Genomic DNA, 22,162 nt, shown 5'->3' on the forward strand with positions numbered 1-22,162 from the left:
CCAATGGCAACATTACCGTTTATAGTAGCATACAATTTCTACTTTATTAACTCCAAAGTATGCTGTCTGTCAAAATGTTTACCACCAGGACTAATTTGTCCCCAATGGCCATACAACTCCCACGCATGAAAGGAGTTTGGGCAGCGGATTGAGAAATCAGTGAGGAAATGTGAATATTAATGAGCCAGTGAGTGGATACGACATTGGTGTGGAAAGCTTTTTAAGTGTGCACAGTAAGGAGTTTGCCTTCGAGAAACAGTGGTAATCGTAAATAATAGCACAATTGAAATGTGAAGGACAAGCAGGAAGAGAAGCACTTGTGTGAACTCTGCCACTGTTTTCACAATCGGTGAATTCTCATAAGTGCCCTAGAATCCCTACAGTGCAGAAGGAGGCCATTCAGCCCATCGAGTCTTCACCAACCACAATCTCACCCAGGCTCTATCCTCATAACACTATGCATTTACCCTAGCTAGTCCCCCTGACACTAAAGGGCAATTTAGCATGGCCAATCAACCTAACCCGCACATCTTTGGACTGTGGGAGGAAACCAGAGCACCCGGAGGAAACCCACGGGGAGAATGTGCAAACTCTACACAGACAGTGACCCAAGGCCGGAATTGAACCCAGGTCCCTGGCGCTGTGAAACAGCAGTGCTAACCACTGTGCCACCGTGCCGCCCTTCTGTCTAAGGATATGCTTGCATCATTGCCCAGAAGCTGATGGCAGGCTGTTTTTGTGGTGACACACAAAGAGAGGGAACATTCCAGTTATCCATTTTTGCAAAAAAAAAACAGCCGGGATAAAGTGGAATTTTGTACTCTTCAGTAAAATTATCCACAAAAGGATTTTGATCTCCTAAAAACTCACAATGTTTTTTGTCATGATAATGGAGGAAAAACATCAAATTTCGTGCAGAAAAAAATGGACTTCAAATAAAAACCTGGGAGTTTTTAAAAAATGGACATACAAGCCCAAAGACGGTTGAGGATGTAATTCAGTCACTGGCTAATTGCTGGTGGGTGATATTGAGAGAGAGACAATGGAGCCACAACTTGTTTCCAGACAAGGATACCTACCTCAATCTAAAAAAAAAATCAAGACATACAGTAGCTAATGACTGGGATACAAGCCAGCTACAAAGCTTGGTCAAGTGTGGATTAGTGCTGGGGGTGTCCGAGTGTGGGTGTGAACTGAAGCTAAAAGCCAGCCAGCGGCAAACACCCCTGCAAAAGTCTTTTTTTCAGGTGTCATTCTCCCTCTGTTTGTTGAAGCAAGTTAGTATCAAGCGTGTGAGAGTGAGATCCCTTTTAGATTATTGTTTTCATTCCCACCTGATTCCTGAGGTCTGCCAAAATGAATGCTGGTTGAGCAGCTACACATGAAGGGCATATGACGAGAATGGGGACATGAAGGTAGTATAGGGGGACATGAAGCAGCGTGGGGATAAAGCCACAGCTGAAAACAAAATACGGCAGCTTCTCAGCCAAACTACAGAACATTGCAATATTGAAACCGACTATTCACCTGCTGAAGTCAGCACTACTGGAATCACGGATTGCAACATTACGTCATCTGCTCTTCACAGACAAGTCAACATCTGTTTCATATTTTCTTACTTTGGACTCAGTCCTCATTTCTAAGCTGTATGAATGTATATGCGCATGTTTGATCATTTTCTTGCATTTAGTAGTAAATAAACTCATTCTTTCTTTAACTCCAGAAAGCCTGGTTAAATTGGCTCCTTTAAAAACATAAATTTTGGGCTGGGAAAAGGCATCTGCAAAGGGAGGGACGTTTAAATACTAATCTTGTTGTGACCAACTTTGGGGGCTGAATAGAGACAGTAAGAGTTTTAACAACACCAAGTTAAAGTCCAACAGGTATATTTGGTAGCAAATGCCATTATTGGACTTTAACCTGGTGTTAAAACTCTTACTGTGTTTACCCCAGTTCAACGCCAGCATCTCCACAACATAGAGACGGAGAGCCAGTTTATCCCTCCTCACCCGGATGTGTAACAATTTGGTGGTATCCCGGGCGGATGTTAACAAATTGGGGCTTGTACCAAGATAATTATCACGGAGGGGAAGGAGACGCCTAATAAACAGAGCGGTCTTGTGCAGGTTAACAGATTTGGGGAACATCACCTGGGAACCAGTTGTAACATCTCTTAAATAACAGAAATTCCTACTAGAAATATGGCCTTTTGGCTAAGATCAAGTGTAGTATCGACATGCTGTACTTGGTTGAAGTCATTAGGTTACATTTTAACTTCATTTGAAGCAATTTTTAAAAGCGACATCTCGACCTTTTGGCTAAGATGCAAATGAGATCAAGCCTTGGAGGAGGTGCAATGCCTACTCCAATCAGCTTGGATCATGTAGATCAAGCCCAAGACTGGAGGTGAGAGCCCTGTCTTGTCAGCTTGGATCGGGAATGTCTCACTTGTTGAGACTCTGAATTGGATTTGATTGGATTAAAAAAAAGTATAAAACATGGACAGAAATCTGATGATCCTGTAAAAATCACACACTGTAGTTTTAAAACATATATACAATACATTTGATTTATTTTTCACAAGTAGGCTTACATCAACACTACAATGAAGTTACTGTGAAAATCCCCTAGTTGCCACACTCCGGCACCTATTCAGGTGCACTGAGGGAGAATTTAGCATAACTCATCCTTCTAACCAGCACATCTTTTGGACTGTGGGAAGAAACCGGAGCACCCGGAGGAAACCCAGGCAGACAGTCACCCAAGCCGGGAATCGAACCCAGCTCCCTGGCTCTATGAGGCAGCAGTGCTAATCACTGTGCCACCATGCAGTACAGTCATGTGAACTATGTCTTGGCATTTAAAGAAAAAATTCTGGACAGTAGCACAGATGTCCAGTAGCCTTGACGGCACATTTTCTACCTGTTTTACCAGCAATACATGTGGCTAAACCTTCGTGGAGAAGGTGTGAAGGTCAAGTTAGGAAATATCCTGTCCGTGCAGACTCATCTCCAATATTTTCATTCCAGGACAGTGGGGATGGGATAGAACATAGAACATAGAACAGGACAGCACAGAACAGGCCCTTCAGCCCACGATGTTGTGCCGAGCTTTATCTGAAAAGATAGAGTTGGGATTGCCTCCTCTACAGGCAACCAGGAAAGTGGGCAACTTCAATGGTGGGCTGGTTAGAAGGCCCACATCAGTCCTCTAGGAAATCAGTCCACTTGTATAAAGGATGTTAGACCCTCTAATCCTCATCCTCCTCCACCCTTGGTGCTCTATGTCTCTCATGCTACCTCCATGTCTCCATATGTCCTCCATGCCCTCCCATGTTTAGCCACTCACCCAACATTCACTTTGGAAGACATCAGGAGCCATATTGGGAATGAAATGAATAATCTAAGAGAGATCTCATTCAGACACATTTGATACTGAAAGAAAAACTCAGTCATGAAACCCATTAAAGAAATTTAAATCCACTCGAGTGGTTAATTTGTTGTGAAAATAAACAGGTCCTAATTTCACAAACCGCATCACACATTTAGTAACTGTCAGTCAAAATGTGAACTCAGCCCCTTGCTGAGATAAGCGGTTCTGAACCATATGAAACTCAGCTAAGCATTTGTAATGAGCTCAGCTGTAATAACAAAGCCTGGGAAATGTTAACAATGGAGTCTATTGAAACTGAAAACCAGTTTTTCTAAGCTACATCAGATGCCCTGTCAATCAAAGCAGTGCAGGTGCAACTACAGGCATTTTCTTTTTCTAACTGAAGGCTGCTGAAGATTGTTTTTCATTTTAAAAGGACACTGGACTTTTAAATCACTTCAGATTATTAACCAGAGATCCCAATAAAAACAGATCTAACTTACAATACAGCATCTCACAAGTGAAAGCAAAAGAACATTTCCTTTGTGTACATTTCAAAGCCTGTCATTAAAAGAATTCCAGGATTGGGTTACTGGATTCTTGGTTCCCCACTCGGGATTGGAGTTCCCCTCTGGCTCAAGCCTGCTCTTAAAAGCCTTGAACCAGGACTACTGATGGAGCTTGAACACTCTGAAACTGCAGGGTGGATTTAAACTGCTCAACAATGCAATGGATCTGGAAAACACAGGACTGCTGTGCGCAGAATGACTACCTGTACCCTTATCTCATGCTGACAAAAGTCCTGGAATAGCAGGCAAGAATCCCAGAATCAGGAATTGCCGACCATTTGAAAATGCTCCCGAGTCACCTTGACTTAATGAAAATCTGAGCCACGATGTCTGACTCAAAATTAAACTTTTCCATTGTCCCCAGCAAAGATAATTCATGCTATTACCTGAGCAAATGAAGATTAAGAGCAGAATTTTCCCATCCCACTGGCCAAGGGAATTGCAGTGGGCAGGGCACGGACCATGCAAAGGTCTGTTGACCTGATTTGATTTGATTTATTATTGTCACGTGTATTAGCATACAGTGTAGACAGAGCATACCATTCATAGAGAAGGAAATGAGAGAATGCAGAATGTAGTGCTACAGTCATAGTTAGGGTGTAGAGAAAGATCAACTTAATGCAAGGTAAGTCCATTCAAAAGTCTGACGGTAGCAGAGAAGAAGCTGTTCTTGAGTCGGTTGGTACATGACCTCAGATTTTTATATCTTTTTTCCAAAGGAAGAAGGTGGAAGAGAGAATGCCCGGGGTGTGTGGGGTCCTTAATTATGCTGGCTGCTTTGCCGAGGCAGTAGGAAATATAGACCGAGTCAATGGTTGGGAGGCTGGTTTGCGCGATGGATTGGGCTACATTCACAACCTTTTGTCGTTTCTTGGGGTCTTGGGCAGAGCAGGAGCCATACCAAGCTGTGATACAACCAGAAAGAATGCTTTCGGGCAGAATTTTCCAGCTTTCGGATGAATGCGGCCAGAAAATCCTGCCCTAACTTGATGAAAGCAATGAGGACTGCCCAATGGTGTCATTATTTAGTGGTAGGAGGAGATCTACATTCAATAACAAACTTTGGTGTCTAAGTGGCATTGCAGCATTTATGCTGCTCATTAAAACAGAACATTTAACTTCGATCTTAGAAAGAAGGCCCACACTTGCAGTTAAACGTACTGCTATGTACTCCAATACTCCATCTCATAATCACCCTCCCCAGTGCACCAGTCCAATTTACTGGCAACAGCATTGCTTTATAAATTCAGATTCAGTTCTTTGCCTGTATAAACCTTTCCTTGGCACCCACTGACCTTTCTCAACAACATACTTTAATATCACCAGCTTTAAGGCCACTGATATTCTGAGTAATTGATTTGAAGTCAATCTTCAATTCTTTTTCTTTCTCCAAACAGAATTAAATTTCCGAACATGTCATACAAGTACCATTGGAAATAAAACTGTCTGAAATCATTATGATCACATTCCAGGCATCTGGTACTGGACTCTTCAAATGTCATTTTTCTACCTTTTTATTTCTTACTTTACAGTGCTTTTATTTTGATGTTTGATGGATTCGACCTTTCACAATAGTAATTCAGATGTATATAGCGCCGTTAATAGAGTAAAAGGTACTTCACATGGGCACTATCAAATAAAATTTGACATGGAACCACATAAGAAGTTGGAGCAGATTACCAAAAGAGGTTTGGAAGAGTGTCTTAAAACAAGGAAGGGAGTGCAGTATATGGTCAGAGCTGCCCTCTCTGTTGGGGATATGTAAATAAACTAGTTCAATGTTGGCTGCCTGCTGTGAATGCACGTGGTGGGTCTTTTCTTTGGCATGTCAGCTATGACTCTTACCAATTTTTACAGGTGCATCATAGAAAGCATCCTTTCTGGACATATCACAGCTTGGTATGGTCCCTGCTCCAACCAAGACCACAAGAAACTAAAAAAGGTTGTGAATATAGCCCAGTCCATCCCACAAACCAGCCTTCCATCCATTGACACGGTCTAAAATTCCTGCTGCCTCAGAAAAGTAGCCAGCATAATTAAGGACCCCAAGCACCCCAGACATACTATCTTCTATCTACTTCCTCAGAAAAAAGATAAAGATCTGAGGTCACGTACCAACCGACTCAAAAACAGCTTCTTCCCTGTTGCTGTCAGACTTTTCAATGGACCTACCTCGCACTAAGCTGATCTTTCTCTACACCCTAGCTATGACCGTAACACTACATTCTGCACTCTCCTTTCCCTCTCCTCTATATACTCTCTGAACGGTTTGCTTTGTCTGTTTAGCTAGCAAGAAACAGTACTTTTCACTGTATACCAATGCATGTGACAATAATAAATCAAATGACAACAGAGAGATGGAGAGGATCAAGGCTTGTGAGCTGAAGGCACAACTGCCATAGGTGGAGCAATAAGAATTAGGGATGTTGAAGGGGCTAAAATTGGTGCAGACGTACCAGAGAGTTGTGAAACTGGAGGAGATTACATGGAGAAGGACGGGCAGGCCATGGAGGGATTTAAAATTGAAAAGCCACTTAACTGGAGCCAATATTGATCAGGGAGCATAGCAGTGTTGGATGAAGTGGACCAGTATTTTTATTTACCTTTTTTTTACTTGTTGTTTCCATCTGGGACCAGAGTTTTAGATCACCTCAAGTTTACAGAATGTGGGAGCCTGGCCAGGAATGTATTGGAATAGTCAAGTCTAGAGGCATCAAAACTATGAAGAGTTTGAGGCAGAAATGGAGTCAGGTGATGTTAACGAGGTGGTAATTGGTGATTTTACTGGATGGGCTCTCATCTTAGTGTCAAATATGGCACGCAATTGGAAACAGTCTGGCTTGGCCTCAGATGGTTCCCAGGGAGGTGGATGGAGTGAGTGGTTATGGAATAAAGTTTATGTGGGGATGAAAATATTGGGTGCAAGAAAGGTTGTGAGACATTCGTTGGCCTCACAGCCATTTTTTCTTGCCTAATTTAACAGCATTTTGTGCAATTTCAGAGTGCTGGTGAGGATTACACAGCCAGCTGGAGGGGTGGGGCCGAAACAGACCAGCAACTCTGGGATTCTGAGATCGAGGCACCCTTTTCAAGTTACGATCGCTACCCCCCCAACCCGCAATGGAGAACAGAACCCCCCACCCCCACCCCTCCACAGAGATTGGGCTTCATACTCATGGAGATCGGGACCTCTTCCACCAGCAGATTGGGAAGCCCCCCCATAGAAGTCAGGTCCCCCCCAGCAGACAAGCAAAACAGTCCCAAACCTCACACACAGAAGGAAAACCCACCACCATGCAAACATTGGGGTACCATCCCCTGCCCAAATGCAAAGATCAGGGCATCCCCACCATACAAGTATCGGGGTAATCTGACATTACTCTGACATCGGGGCACTTCCTCGCCCTCACAGGCATTGGGGTTTCCCCCCTTCATAGTCTTTGGCACTGCCAGGGTGCCCAGCCATGCCCTGCACCACCTGGGAGCTACACCTCACTGTGCATCACCAACGTGGTCATCACATAGTATTGATTCATGCTGGTGTGACATCACCCCACACAGGAGATGGGTGGGAGAAAGAGAAATGTCATAGGTAGACGTTACGGCATCAAGCCCGGTAATAATACAATAATGCGTTAAAATGTATGGAAATCAGAAAGGGCGTGAACTTGATTCCGTCTCTGGGAAGGCGAAGATCTCAAACTGAGGTCTCACCAGTACAAATCCCGTTTTTGTCCGCCCACAAGATTTCGTGGCCATTTCGGGATTTGCACCTACAGCTCACACGGCTGCAAGGTCGCAGCCAATAGCTTCAGTCTTCCCAATATTTAGTTGAAGGAAATATCTGCCTATCCAGATGTTGGATAAGCTGTCTGACAATTTAGGAGACAATGGAGGGATCGAGGTGATGGTAAGGTAACACTGGGTGCCATTAGCATGCATCTGGAAACTGACGCTGTTTGTCAGATGATGTCAGCACATAGATTAAACATAAGAGGGGTCCAAGGATAGACCAGAAAGAGATGTCATTGCAATTAATTCTTTGGCTATGATTAGATGAATAGAATGAGGTAAGTGTCGTCCCACCCAGTTCAAAGATGGTGAAGAGGCGATAGAGAAAGATGATGTGGTTAATAATGTCAGCGGATGCAGACAGATTGAGAAGGATGAAGAGGGAGAGTCTGCTGTAGTTAGAACTGACATCCGATGTAGCAGAGACACTGATGTGGGCTGTTCCGGTCCTGTGGCAATACCTCTGAGGTATTCAAACATGGGGTTTGATTTTTAGCCCCCACGAAGGCCAGAAATAGAGGCAAGCAAGTGGGCACTAAAAATAGCAGCACCAGCCTGTGTGCAATTCCCCAGCTCCATTCTACCCCCGAGCCATTTTCATGGAGGTCAGATTGGGGGGAGGGAGGGGGGGCATGATTTGTTCAGCAGGGCCACTTCAGCTTAGTAAAGGCCACTGCAAATGCTTGGAAGAAGCCTATTGGTGGTAGACCAAGGCCTGGACACCCACTTCACCCGCCTGGGTACAATCACAGGCTGCCCCGGAGAGCGGCATCCCCCCACCCTCACCACCTCACAGTGGAAGGCTGCAAGAGCCATCTTTTAATTCAAACCTCAGAAAGGTTGGAGACAGAGAGAGAGAGAGAGAGCGCCTCCATTATCAAGCACCCTCTGCCTTATTCCCTTCCCACTGCAATGCTGCTGCTCTCAATCTGGAAGGCTTCTGATTGCTCTCCAGCTGGTGAGCTTGCCCTCTGACTGTTATTTGACCACCCTGGAGAATCACTATTTTCTAAATGGGAAAATGCTGAGGAAATCAGAAACACAGAGAGACTTGGGAGTCCTTGGTCAAGATTCTTTTAAGGTTAACGTGCAAAGTCAATTGGCAGTTAGGAAGGCAAATGCAATGTTAGCATTCATGTCGAGAGGGCTAGAATACAAGAGCAGGGATGTACTTCTGAGTCTGTATAAGGCTCTGGTCAGACCCCATTTGAAGTATTGTGAGCAGTTTTGGGCCCCATATCTAAGGAAGGATGTGCTGGCCTTGGAAAGGGTTCAGAGGAGGTTCACAAGAATGATCCCTGGAATGAAGAGCTTGTCGTATGAGGAACGGTTGAGTACTCTGTGTCCGTACTTGTTGGAGTTTAGAAGGATGAGGGGGGGATCTTATTAAAACTTGCAGGATACTGCAAGGCCTGGATAGAGTGGGCGTGGAGAGGATGTTTCCATTATTAGGAAAAACTAGAACCAGAGGGCAGAACCTCAGGCTAAAGGGACAATCCTTTAAACAGATGAGGAGGAATTTCTTCAGCCAGAGAGTGGTGAATCTGTGGAACTCTTTACCGCAGAAGGCTGTGGAGGGCAGGTCATTGAGTGTCTTTAAGACAGAGATAGATAGGTTCTTGATTAATAAGGGGATCAGGGGTTATGGGGAAAAGACAGGAGAATGGCGATGAGAAAAAAAATCAGCCATGATTGAATGGCGGAGCAGACTCGATGGGCCGAATGGCTTAATTCTGCTCCTATGTCTTATGGTCTTCTGGTGTCATAGTGGGAAAAGGGTTAAGGGAGGAGGAGGTAGATTTTGTGGACAAGCTGACTCAGATTGCAGGAAGGCAGATAAGAGAGAAACTAAGGGCCAGGGGTGGGGAGCGATGGCCTAGTGGTATTATTGCTAGACTATTGATCCAGAAAGTCAGCTAAAGTTCTGGGGACCCGGGTTTGAATCCTACCACGGAAGATGGTGGAATTTGAAATCTCTAAAAAAGTTAAGAATCTACTGATGACCATAAAACCATTGTCAGAAAAGCCCATCTGGGTCAGTAATGTCCTTTAGGGAAGGAAATCTGCCAGGTCTTACCTACATGTGACTCCAAAGCCACAGCAATGTGGTTGACGTTCAACAGCCCTCGCCAATGTCCCATGAATGAATTTTAAAAAGTTGTGAACTCTGCACTAGTGTAGGGGTAAATCTTAGAGGAAGTTTCACCCGGTGGGCGAGAGGAAGGAAAGGGATTGGCACAGGGTGCCAAGTTTCAATCTTAGTGTCAAAGTAGTCCATTAACTCCTTGCACTTGTTCGAGGTGAGGGTAGAACAGGGGGGCAAGATCTTTGCCCCTATGTGTGGGTGAGAATGGAGGTGCGTGTGTAATTTTACATTATTCACCTCTTTCTGCAGGCAGTATCAGAGGGTGATAGCACCACCTGCCCACAAGTGGCAGGAAGCTTCTTAGAGAAAATTAAAACCCAATTATTAGAAGTTCAGTGAAATATCCAGCCGATCAGTGCAGGACACCGTGACGTTTTGAACATGCCAGCTGCCTAAAAGGTGGCAGACTTGGTGGGGAGGGAGGACAGGGGAGCATTCTACTGGTCAAACTGTGGTAACAGCCTGCCCTTCACAATGGTGACCCAGCAACTGCTGCAATTTTATACAATTAAAGTTTTTTAAAGTTGCTCTTTTCCTTATCTACACGCTGCCTATCTCTTCTCTGGATTGCCTCCAATTAGCCCACACACTGTCCTTTATTGAAGGGTAAGCACAACCTCTTGCCACTAATTGGCAACTTCAGGCAAAATCACTGTCGATTGGCTTCTTCGACACGGAGAGGGATCAGGATTCCCACTTGATCCTGACATCTGTGTCCTGATTCAAAATGGAAAGTCCTAGCCGAGGTTTGAGAGGAGAATTTGCTGTTGAGAAAAGAAGCTGAGGCCTGCCTTTACATTTCAGAATTCCAGAAACATTCTGGATTAACTTCAGTACTGTTGTTAAAGATGTTCCTTCGGTAATGCACCATTCCTTCTTCGATGATAGTTTACATGCAGAGTGGACGGGAATCTCTACAAAGGGATAAGCTTCCTTTGATCAGGCGATCTTTAATTATTCATGTAGGGTTCCCTTGTGTCCTATTGTTACTCCATTTGTTTTAAATAGGTTAACAATGATGTTAAAAGAGTGCACCAGGGAATGGGTTGAATAATTTCTCCCAGGATGACAGTGCAGAGCGTAGAAATTCTGCCAGGGTTTTTTTTGGATCCTTTTTAATGTTGAATTCCAGCTAATACAACCGTGTAATTGGATTGAATGCTGCCATTTGATTCGCACAGCTGCCCTGTCTGGGCAGCCCCACAACTATATTTATATTCTCTGTGCTCAAACCCATAGGACAAGTTTTTTCAGATAGTGTGGTTCCCCACAGTGCCACTCGAGGAGTCGGGAGGGACATTATTGTTGTCAATCAAGGCAGCCCCGCAGACATTTAATGCTCTCTGTTGTGTAAGTTAATTGGAGGCAAGACATCCATCCCTCACTTGGAATGAGATCCTGGCTCTATAGTACCAGAGACACCACTGATAGCCAGTCCTAAGTGCTAGGAGTCCAGGACCAGGAGGTGCAGGGTATCGCAGCGGGGATGGGAGGGGAAGCCCAGTGGAAGGATGGGTGGTAACTTTGATAGCAGGTCTGAGGGGTTGGGGGGTGGGGAGAGGGGGCATGTGGGGGGCCTGATATGAAATGGGAGGCCCCTTGATGGAGGCTGCCCTAGCACCACCCTGCAAAATTGTGGACAAGTCAGGAATGGGCCCTCTCTCAATAGAAATATTAGTCGGATGGGAGAAATTTGTGGACAATTTGGCTCTAGTAGTTCATTGCTGCGATTACACTATATTCTAACTGAGAAATAGCCACCATTCACTGCAGTTAAGAAGTCCTATGCAATCAATGATTCACAAATGGCTAAATTGCAAGTCTACTACTTTACATTGAAGCCAGCAGAAATACAAGTTGAGACAGATTTACGATCATATATGTAAACGAACATACCAGTGGCTCCAGCTCCCGTTCATCAATCAAGTCAAATTCCGTCACAAAGTAGTAAAAATGCTTGTAGCAGGTATTGACATGGGCTTCGGCTCCCATGGTGGTAATCCGATCAAAATGGTGGATGTAAACATGAACAAAGACTCGGAAAAGTCGAGTGAGAATCTTCTTACAGAGCTGCATAAAATTCTTCGGGAAGGGAACACCTAGGGAAAAAAGAGACAGCAAAGGTAAAAAAATAATTGTTTTGGAAAAAACCCTCAGACATTTTTTCATGATATCGTCACTTTAATGTACTCTTCCCCCTCTAACCACTCAGGTGGAACAGCATGCATACAAACTTCAGTACATATTGCTGAAAAAGGAAACATTTTTTGTCAAAGCTTTTCATCTTGCAGTTCGCAAGAATACTAATACCTTCAAGGGAAGTTAGGGATGGGCAACACATTCTGGCTTTGCTAGCAACGCCCACATCCAGTAAACAAACTATAAAAGAATAACAATGAGCATTGGGCTATCATGAAGTATCCCACACACTATTCTTTCCAGGAATTTAACACATCCCTACAGAGGTTAAACTATTTCAAATAACAATAGTATCCTAAATTAAATGTAACACCATTAGATATAGTTAGGTGCATCGACAAACCATGAGTGTAAAGGGAACTAGATATTTCTAATTAAAATGCTAATAGGATCATTTTGATCGAACTCACCAGGTGGGAAACAAAGGCTGGGTGGAATGCTGTTTTATTACCACACGAACAATATTTATCTCCACTAACTTCAATAGAAGGTATAATCAGGCAGGGTGAAAGAAACAACATTGCAACTAATCTTCAGGAGAAGGGTTCCAAAGAGGAGTCATATCGGACTCTCCCCACAAATGCTCAAAACCTGCTGAGTTTTTCCAGCACTTTGTTTTCATTTCACATCTCCGGCATCTGCAGTATTTTGCTTTCATCATTGCAGCCAATCTTGCTGGTTTCCCAACAGGCAAGCTGGGTTGCACTTGCACCCTTTGTACTTGCTATCCCACAGCGCGAGTTAAACGTAGATGAAAATCTCCGACTCTTACCAAAGAGGAGGCAAGGGAATGGAAGTAGTGGAAACATGATGCCAGGGCGGCACGGTAGCACAGTGGTTAGCACAGCTCCAGGGACCTTGGTTCGATTCCCGGCTTGGGTCACTGTCTGTGTGGAGGTTGCACATTCTCCTCGTGTCTGCGTGGGTTTCCTCCGGGTGCTCCGGTTTCCTCCCACAGTCCAAAGATGTGCGGGTTAGGTTGATTGGCCATGCTAAAATTTCCCTTCGTGTCCTGAGATGCGTAGGTTAGAGGGATTAGTGGGTAAATATGTAGGGGTATGGGAGTAGGGCCTGGGTGGGATTGTGGTCGGTGCAGACTCGATGGGCCGAATGGCCTCTTTCTGTGCTGTAGGGTTTCTATGATATAAACAAACGTCAAATGCTGGGAGTGGCAAAGTGAGGTAGGAAGACCTAACAGTAAACTCATGGGCACACTGAGTGGGCTGAGATCCGACAGAGTTACCGTTTGGCAATGGTTTATACCAGTGTAACATGAATAAAAGTACAGATTTAGCACCTTTCCTATTGCTATGAAAAAACAGCTGAGTTTCCTTTGGAGCAAGATATGCTAAATTTGCATTGAACCTTGGTGCACTGTGTGCAGTTCTGTCATTATTTGATAAAATGGAGAGAGTGTGCAAAAGGGATTTTCAAGGATGACACAGTACTATGAGAATACACCCACAAAGAAACAAAGATCAGGTTGGATTTCTTTTTCTTCAAAAAGAGAAGGTTGAGGAGTAACTTAAAAAACGTCTTTAAAATCAGTAGAGGCTTTATTGGAATAGACACAGCGCTGAATGTAGTTGGGGAGGGGAAGGAGTTTTGAGCAAGTCCATTACCGTTTGACAACTGCAACCTAAAATAGTATTCATCATCTTCCCCTCATTCACAAGCATGTGCAGAATGTTCCGCTAACTTTCTCAGGCCTGCCACTGACCCAGCCAATATTCCAGGCTCAGAGCCAATTTTTGATAAGTTCTCCAGGCTCTGCCTGGAAGGAAGCAGAGGTTAGCTCCTGCTTTTAAATCAATTAATATTGGTTACATTGGTCATTCAGCATAACCTGTCCAGGCTTTATTTCACTTGAACCTGCTCCCACGCTTCCTTGTTACATCAGCATAATTCTCTTTTCCCTCCTTTCTCATATGCTTACATAGCTTCCCCTTAGATGCATTGACCTCAACTACTTCCTGTGGTAGCAAGTTGTACATTCTCCCTACTCTCTGGGTAAGGACATTCCCTATCTTATTTCCTGCAGGTGATTATACTGATGGCCACTGGTTTTGTTCTTTCCCACAAGTGAAAACACTCTGTGCTGAATTTTTAGCTCCCCTCGCTTCAAGAATGGAGGCAACTGGTCCCAAAAATGACAAGTGTGTGGAAGCTGCCTGAGCTTATTCTGTCACCAGACATTTTTGCCAGGTTCGAGGTCATGCAAGGTTGACCTCCCTCATTAGGAGGACGGGCAGGCTTGTACGTTTTACAGGTGGATGGTGGAGGTCGACAGGGATTTTCCAGTCAGCCTCCAATATCCCGATATGGGGCAGATCAACTGCCTGGAAGTGCGCAGCAAGCTGGGGTTCCAACACTCCTGGCAGGTCTACATGCAGGCCCTTGCTGCCTGCCTGGGTGGAGGTATAACCATAAACTGCCCTGTAGAGAGGCTCCTCCCACCATTCCCCCCCCCCCCCCCCCCCACCCCCCACCCCCCAGTGATGGCCTGAGAAAATTCTATTTTTAAATTAAACTCCAAAGTGGCTGAGAGGGCACCTTCTTGTTGAAGGTCCCTCCATGTTACTTACCTTTTAATGCAGCCAGGAGCTTCTCTGAAGCTGGATTGGGTCTTCAACTTCAAGTGTCCACATGCCACCCTTAATTGGACAGAGAATCTGTCTCCATATCATTTAAAGTCTCACCCATGTGAAAATGTTGACTTCAATTAGATTCCCACCAGAGTTGGGCTTGGAATCCAAATTCTGATTCCTGTCGCATTCAGCCCCGTGTCTATTCCAATAAAGCCTCTATTCATTTTAAAGACCTCTCTTAAGTTACTCCTCAACCATCTCTTTTTGAAGAAAAAGAAATCCAACCTGTTCTTTGTTTCTTTGTAGGTGCATCCTCATAATTCTGTACCATCCTTGAAAATTCTTTTTGTACCCTCCATTTTATCAAATAGTGACAGAACTGCACACAGTGCTCCGAGAGTCATCTAACCAAGGTTCAATGCAAGTTCAGCATATCTTCTCTATTTTTAAATTCTATCCCTCTGCAAATAAATCTCTGTTTGGTTTATTTTATTATGGCCTTATTGACCTACACATTGATGCAACTGATTTTAAATACCCTGCCGCCATCTGCTTCCCCTCGTAATACTGGTTGTCAGAAAGACATTGGTTTACACTCTGTTTTGCTAAGTTGTAAATTATGGTAAAGCTATTATCGGTGTTTTCCAATCATTTGCGCTTAAATTATTGGGTGGGTGTATTAGACAGCCAATGTCACTTCTGATAGAAGATTATGAAAGTGGTAGGAGTGAGCATTTAGAAGTTCCTAGGAAAAAGTGCCATTGCATTCCTATGGAGCTAATCAGGGAGTTACACATAATACTACAGTCTAAAATCTAGATTGTTATCTATGCTCAGATTTGATGCTTTCAAATTGCTTACTTTGGAATAGAGTCATAGGGCAGGATTTTTGGGCAGTGGGATTTCCCACCTGATGAGTCATCAAGGAATGCATCCCTATCAATCACGGCAACCCAGCAGCCATTTAACGCCGCATGGACATCTGTTTCTCACACAGGAGGAAGTCCCTTCTCAGAGCACTGCTGGCCAATCTTCACCCTGGAGTGGTGGACACTGCTGGGACTACAAGCAGTCTCAGAAGCATACTGGACCAGGTAGGTGCAGAGTCTCGCTGCGGGAACATGAGGATAGAAGAGAGGAATGGGAGCCACGATAGCAAGCCCAACTGGGGGGGGAAGGTTTGTCAGAACCAGGAATGTCTGCCAGGTTTCCCCACTGTCCCTGGACTCCTCCCTTTGTGCTAGGCCTTGCCCAATGTGCATAGAATTACAGGCACCTGGCGGGCAGGTTGGAAGGCCATTCAGGGCATCTTTTCATCTGGCAATGAGGATAAAATTATCCTGACACTGCCTCTGGCCCGACACCTGTGAGTATCCTGTTATAATTGAAGTTTTTAGTATTCACCAGAATCTCGCTCTGGGTGAATAGGCCCATTTGAGATATTAGATATTGTCAGACCCTGAGTAATGTAGAATCAGAAAAGACACACAGTTAGATATAAAGATGTACTTTCCACTTTGGAGACTTGTCTCCCAATTACAAAATCCCTTAGAATGATTGCATTTCTATGATTTGTTATTCCCACTGTGCAGTCTATTGCCCAATGGTGCTATGGTCTGGACTGTTTTGCTTTAAGGTGTTGTCACTCACTGCAGTCTCCAAAGCTAAAGTTTACTTATTTATTAGTGTCACAAGTAAGCTTACATTAACACTGCAATGAAGTTACTGTGAAAATGCCCTAGTTGCCATGCTCCAGCACCTGTCCAGGTACACTGAGGGAGAATTTAGCATGGCCAATGCACGCAACTAGCACATCTTTCGGACTGTGGGAGGATACCGGAGCACCCGGAGGAAACCAATGCAGACACGGGGAAAACATGCAGACGCCACACAGACAGTGACCCAAGCTGGGAAACGAATCCGTGTCCCTGGTGCTGTGAGGCAGCAGTGCTTACCACTGCGCTACCGTGCTGCCCTCAGTATTGAGTGACTGATATAAGAGTGGCATGCATCCCAGAGAGTCCGGCACTCTGACTCTTTTGGGTGGCCGCCCATTTACTATCCTGAACATCTCCCTCTGAGATGGCTACCTCCTGGATCACAAAGTCCAGGAAACACTCAGCCCCCTTGTTGTTCTACGTAGTGACTTCACGGTACACAAATTGCAAGATCTCAAATGACCATCTATAATATAAACAAAGGAAAAAAATCCCGACTCCTTCTTTCAGAATCTAGTTAGTAACTTTGTTAAACTGTTACTTTTAATTAATGCTTCCAGACACACTTTGCATAAATACTCTTGTGGCTCTGGAGTCACATGTAGGCCAGACTGGGTGAAGATGGCAGATTTCCTTCCCTAAAGAACATTAGTGAACCAGATGGAGAAGGTCATGCAGAAGATGTAGGATAGGCAATTTCCCGTGCTTGATGAGTTCCCATGGTATAGCTTCAGAACCAGGAACTTTGCCCTTGGCATGCAAATCAATAGGTCTGCTAAGCTCCTTCACTGTGGACTCAATATCCAGCTCTTCCATGACAGGTAGACTTTCAATGGGATCTTAGAGCTTCCTCGAAAGTACAACTCAAGGTGGCATTCCACCGGTCTCCACTTTAATTGGTGATGACCTCCCCTGCCTGTGTTTTCAATGGAGCCATTCTCACCGGCAAAACATGGGACGCGAATCAGTTTTTTTACCCTTGCATGCCATCTTCCTGGCTCGCCAGGCTGATCGACCAGTGTGGAGAGCTGGTAAGATCATGCCCAATAAATATGCAATAATGTGGGTAGCACTAGGAGCCACAAGTTCCTACCACTAGTTATATGGGAAGTAATTAGAATAATTATGAATCATTCATTGCTTTATTAGATCAGAGCAGATACATTTGACCAATATGCAGTTTTAAAAGAATCTTTCCAATGCTTCTCCTCTTGAATACGGGTGTCAGTGTTCTCCCAACTGATCACACTGCTCCCCTTTTCTTTAAATACCTGAACATTAACTTGATGGAAAAAGCAACTGTAGCGTACAGTTTACATGGCAGCAGTTCAAGTTTGCAGAGGCCAGTTTCAAGAGCAGCTAATAATGGTAGGGTAATGATTAGGGACCGCAGATGAATGGGTTAAGCTGGTGGTTGTACAGCGATACGCCTTTTGAAAAGATTCTGAAGAAGGACTAGTTCATAAAAACAGCAGCTTATATTGGATGAGAGCTTTTTTTTCCCCATCCAAAGTATAATGTCTTGGTTGATGATCTCTCAATGGCCAATTAATGCTCCAGCTAAATGCACTCAAATGAGACAGAAACCCGAAAATAAAAGCAAAATACTGCAGATGCTGGAAATCTGAAATAAAAACAGAAAATGCTGGAAAAACTCAGCAGGACTGGCAGCATCTGTGGAAAGGGAAATAGAGGCCAGAATTCTCCAGCTGTTTACACAGGTAGGATCTTCTGGTCCTGTCGACAGCACACCCCTGCCACAGGTTTGCCAGTGGCGTGGAAATCCCATTGACCGTGAAGGGACCAGAAAAGCCCGCCGCCAACTAATAGCACCACCCCGCACTCGCCTCGCGCCCCCCCTCACCAACCCCCCCCCGCCCCCCCGCCCCCCCGCCCACCCCCCCCCCCGCCCACCCCCCCCGCCCCCCCCCGCCCACCCCCCCCACCCCCCCCGCCCACCCCCCCCCCCCCCCCCGCCCACCCCCGCTGCCCATTCAATGAAACATGTTCAATTTGATATCATTATGGAATCCGCCTAATTTATTTAAATTGCCTGAGGGAAGTGAGTAGCTCCAGTTGTGTTAGAGTACTGGATTTAATTTGATTCCTCTTTGAAATCAGAAAGATGAACTGCCTACAAAATTACAGATGTCATTTTCTGTCACACAAACAATTTGTCTCCAATCTCAGTGACAAAATAATTAATGTGTGGTTCGCATAGCTTTATTAATCTATTGAGCAGTGGAAATTTGTGTCATAATTAGAATTAGGCACGTGAAATAGTTCCTGCCAAACCCATTACTGGAATTCCATTGTTTAAAAAAAAATCATTCCAGAAAGTATATGAACAGCAAACTAGGGTTCAATCCCAGGGGTAAGTGCGCAGAGCTGGAGTTTAGCTGAAAACAATAGTGTTTGTAGGGCAGGTTCAACTAGCAATGTAAACAAGAATTAAGACCTTCTGCTGGGTGATACAGTGCGATACACTATAGAGGAGATTGATAGGATGCAGTGATTATATTCTCATCCATACATCGCGTGAAGTTGATAATCTTGGAAGAGTTGAGCAAAGGACAAGCATTTCGTTGCAGGAAAAGGAAAACACGATGCAAGATCATTTAACATGTTATTCACTTTAAGCTTCTCTCACACACACCTATTTGTCAGAGTTCATTGTTGTAATGGCCAGGGAGCAAGATGCCAGCCCATTTACTGAATGCAGTGTCAATCCTGTTAAAGTGCATGACAAAGGACACACCAAATAAGCACAACATTCATAGAATCATAGAATCTCTGCAGTGCAAAGGAGGCCATTCGGCCCATCAATCCTGCACCGACAACAATCTCATCCAGGCCCTATCCCCGTAACCACACACATTTACCTTGTTCATCCCTGTGACATTAAGGGGCAATTTAGCACGACCAACCAACCTAATCAGCATGTCATTTGGAGTGTGGGAGGAAACCAGAGCACCCGGAGGAAACCCATGCAGACAGGGGGAGGACGTGCAAACTCCGCACAGACTGTCACCCAAGGCCGGAATTGAACCCAGTTCCCTGGCGCTGTGAGGCAGCAGTGCTAACCACTGTGCCACCCCAAATTTTGGATGCTATAATTCTGCATACTCAATCTATTTGGTTATCTACTTGCTTTATTGAAATCCTCACTGACCCCATTTAAACCGTGCAGATGATTTTAGTTTCTCTGTTAACTCCAGTGATTCAATGAACAACCAGAATCGGAGGAAAAATATTCTGGCCATTTAACAGATTTTACAGATACTTTAAAAAAAATCTTGATTCTGGAATTCTGCTTCTGGGATTTATAGGCTGAGTTTGTTGGGTGCTGGACGCACGCGCTAGATGAGTGGAAGCAGGTGTGAAACTCACTTCTGCCCAAAATTCCTGTAGGAATATGATAACAGGCCTGAATGCAAATTAAGGCCCACCTATTGTGGAATGTACCTGTTGGTTGGGTCAGTACTGCAAGGTGGGAGGGGGTGGGAGAGAGACGAGAGGATGTCGGCCACCATGTCCAGTGGTATCCTCCAAGGACTTTGGTTATCTCAATTAAACATCCAGTGGAGGAACAGATTAGGTCCTTCAACATGGAAACAAATTTGATGTTAATACTGCAGCTTTTCGGTTATGAACTGATCCTGACTAAAACCTTCACTGACTCAATGTGTTCATAGACAGTAGCTCCGAAATATGTCTTAAATCTGCAGGTCCTGCCCAGCATCTGCCTTGATCCAACTCAACGATCTGGCAGCAGTGAGGGTGCTGTGGGAAGGAGTTTCCTTTGTCTACTTACACCAGTGAAGCAAGATAAAATAATGAGTAAGCATTTCCCCAGCACCTTTCATTAGTTCAGGACATCCCAGAGCACAGTCGCTGCTATGATATGGAAAATGTGCCAATTTGCACACAGCAAGCTCCCATAGACAGCCACTTTGGAACTTTTCCATCCATCTGAGGGGGATGATGCGTTTCAGATTAATATCTCACCTGAACACTGGCACCACAGACAGCGCAGCACTCTCTCAGGACTGCGCTGGGACTATAAACCCACATGCTCAACTCTCTGGAGTGTTATTTGAATGAATAACCTACTGAGTTCCAAAGAGCTCAATGCTCCAACATGGTAGACACGCATCTCATTAAGGGTACATCTGGTCTCTCTGCTGTTGCAGCAGCTTTGGCCTGCCCGGCTGAGATGGTGCAACTCGGGCTAGTGCTGTGGTGAGGGGAGCCAGCCGAGGAGGGATTAGTTGCTGGGCGTTGCAATTAAGTGTGGTTGTTCCCTTTTAAAAGGGAATCCTTTTTTTAAAAAAACTCTTTGTTAATGATGCCAGGATCTGGTTATTCTGCATCTACTGCTGGGTCAGTTGGGACACCCCTGATAACAAACATACAGTATCTGTACATTGGTACAAGTGTTGAGTATGGAACAAGCAAAGGCAAGTCAAGTAACAGGCCTATTTGTCCATGAAACGAATTCCTGAATGATCAAAGATAAGACTCCCACATTATACATAGCAAAAAATGAAATGAAATTCTATAATGTTAATCTCAAATTGCAAACCATGCTATGCACCCTGACTGTATTCCACAGTCTTATCACTGAGAATGGCCTTGCTTGAGTGGTGGAGTGCCTGTGGAAGTCCAAAGCACTGTGGTTTTAGCTTCAGCAACAGTTTCTCAGCAAGCCACGGGTGCCAAAGCAATGCCATTGCCATTGTAAATCATTTGGCTGCTGCATATAGATGGCTGCCAGATAAGGGCTGTTGGAAGGACACAGGTGCCAAGGAATGAGAAAAGATTGGCAGTGGACTGGAATATTTGAGGGAGCTGGAAAGGACGTTCCTACTTCTGACTCCACATAATAAAAAATTAAGCCACCGTTTGGGAAGAGGCCTCCAGTGGCCCTTTTGAAGATCATGCGTTCCCTTTCGATGCTTGGAGAAGACTTTGCTTCACCCATTTCTCCTTGAACGTTGTGATCAGGGTCTGGGACCCATATTTGCACATTTAAACGACCTGCTTTGAACCTACCTGAAATTTAGCTGATACACAAAATTAATATTTTAAGTGCCTTCATGAATGAGTTTTGTGGCGTTACAGTAACCCATTTAAAATTTTGAATTATGTGCTACTATTTAATAAAAGCAATCAAGCTTAGAAATTCATTGGCATTTAAATGCCCAAACTGTGGTGTGACCATGGCAAAAATTGCCACCCACTATTTAGTCCAAGCAGAACACATCAGCAGTATTCAGAAGGGTAATTAAAATATAGCAGCTTGACGACACTCTTGCTCCTCCTGGCCCCACAAAAAATCATTAGTAAAAGACAAAAGCTTACCTACTGTGAAAGGCTGTACTAAAAGACCAGGGCTCAAGCATCTAAAGGTTAGGATGAAGTGATATGCTTCCTGTATTTCTCCCCATCATTTACAGTCAAGACCCAACATTAACACCTAAAAGAAACCAAGTTTGCCTCTGTCTTTCTGACTGTTTTGGGTATAGAGGTACCATGTGCCCATTTAGAGACCTATTTGAAACTCTGTTCAGGTGGGCAAATGAGTGTATGAGATCCCCCACAGGTAGTCATCGGCTGGTCAAATGTTTATCAGACAAGAAACAGTAAAATCTACTGAAAGGCTACCCCTTTTTAAAAGACTACCCCTTTTTTAAAATCAAGGTAGGCTTTTACTTGTGCACAATGACTGAAATATTTAAAAGTGCAAGAACCTTAGGCAAAAAGTGTCACTCTCAC

At 44.4% G+C, this 22,162-nt stretch overlaps 1 protein-coding gene across 3 annotated transcripts in view; it reads right to left on the minus strand.

Moving 5' to 3' along the window:
* LOC144497453 (MOB kinase activator 3C-like) overlaps window positions 1-22,162 on the minus strand; it is a 40,764-nt gene that overhangs the window by 12,819 nt on the left and 5,783 nt on the right. For all 3 annotated transcript variants that reach the window (XR_013498552.1, XR_013498551.1, XM_078218740.1), the window contains exon 3: window positions 11,776-11,978. Coding sequence is in view for 1 of the 3 variants with exons in the window: in XM_078218740.1 (XP_078074866.1) it covers window positions 11,776-11,978 (203 nt within the window). In the remaining 2 variants the exon portion in view is untranslated. The remainder of the gene's footprint in view (window positions 1-11,775; window positions 11,979-22,162) is intronic.

This window comes from Mustelus asterias, chromosome 8, assembly GCF_964213995.1.
Source record: "Mustelus asterias chromosome 8, sMusAst1.hap1.1, whole genome shotgun sequence".
NCBI lineage: Eukaryota > Metazoa > Chordata > Chondrichthyes > Carcharhiniformes > Triakidae > Mustelus > Mustelus asterias.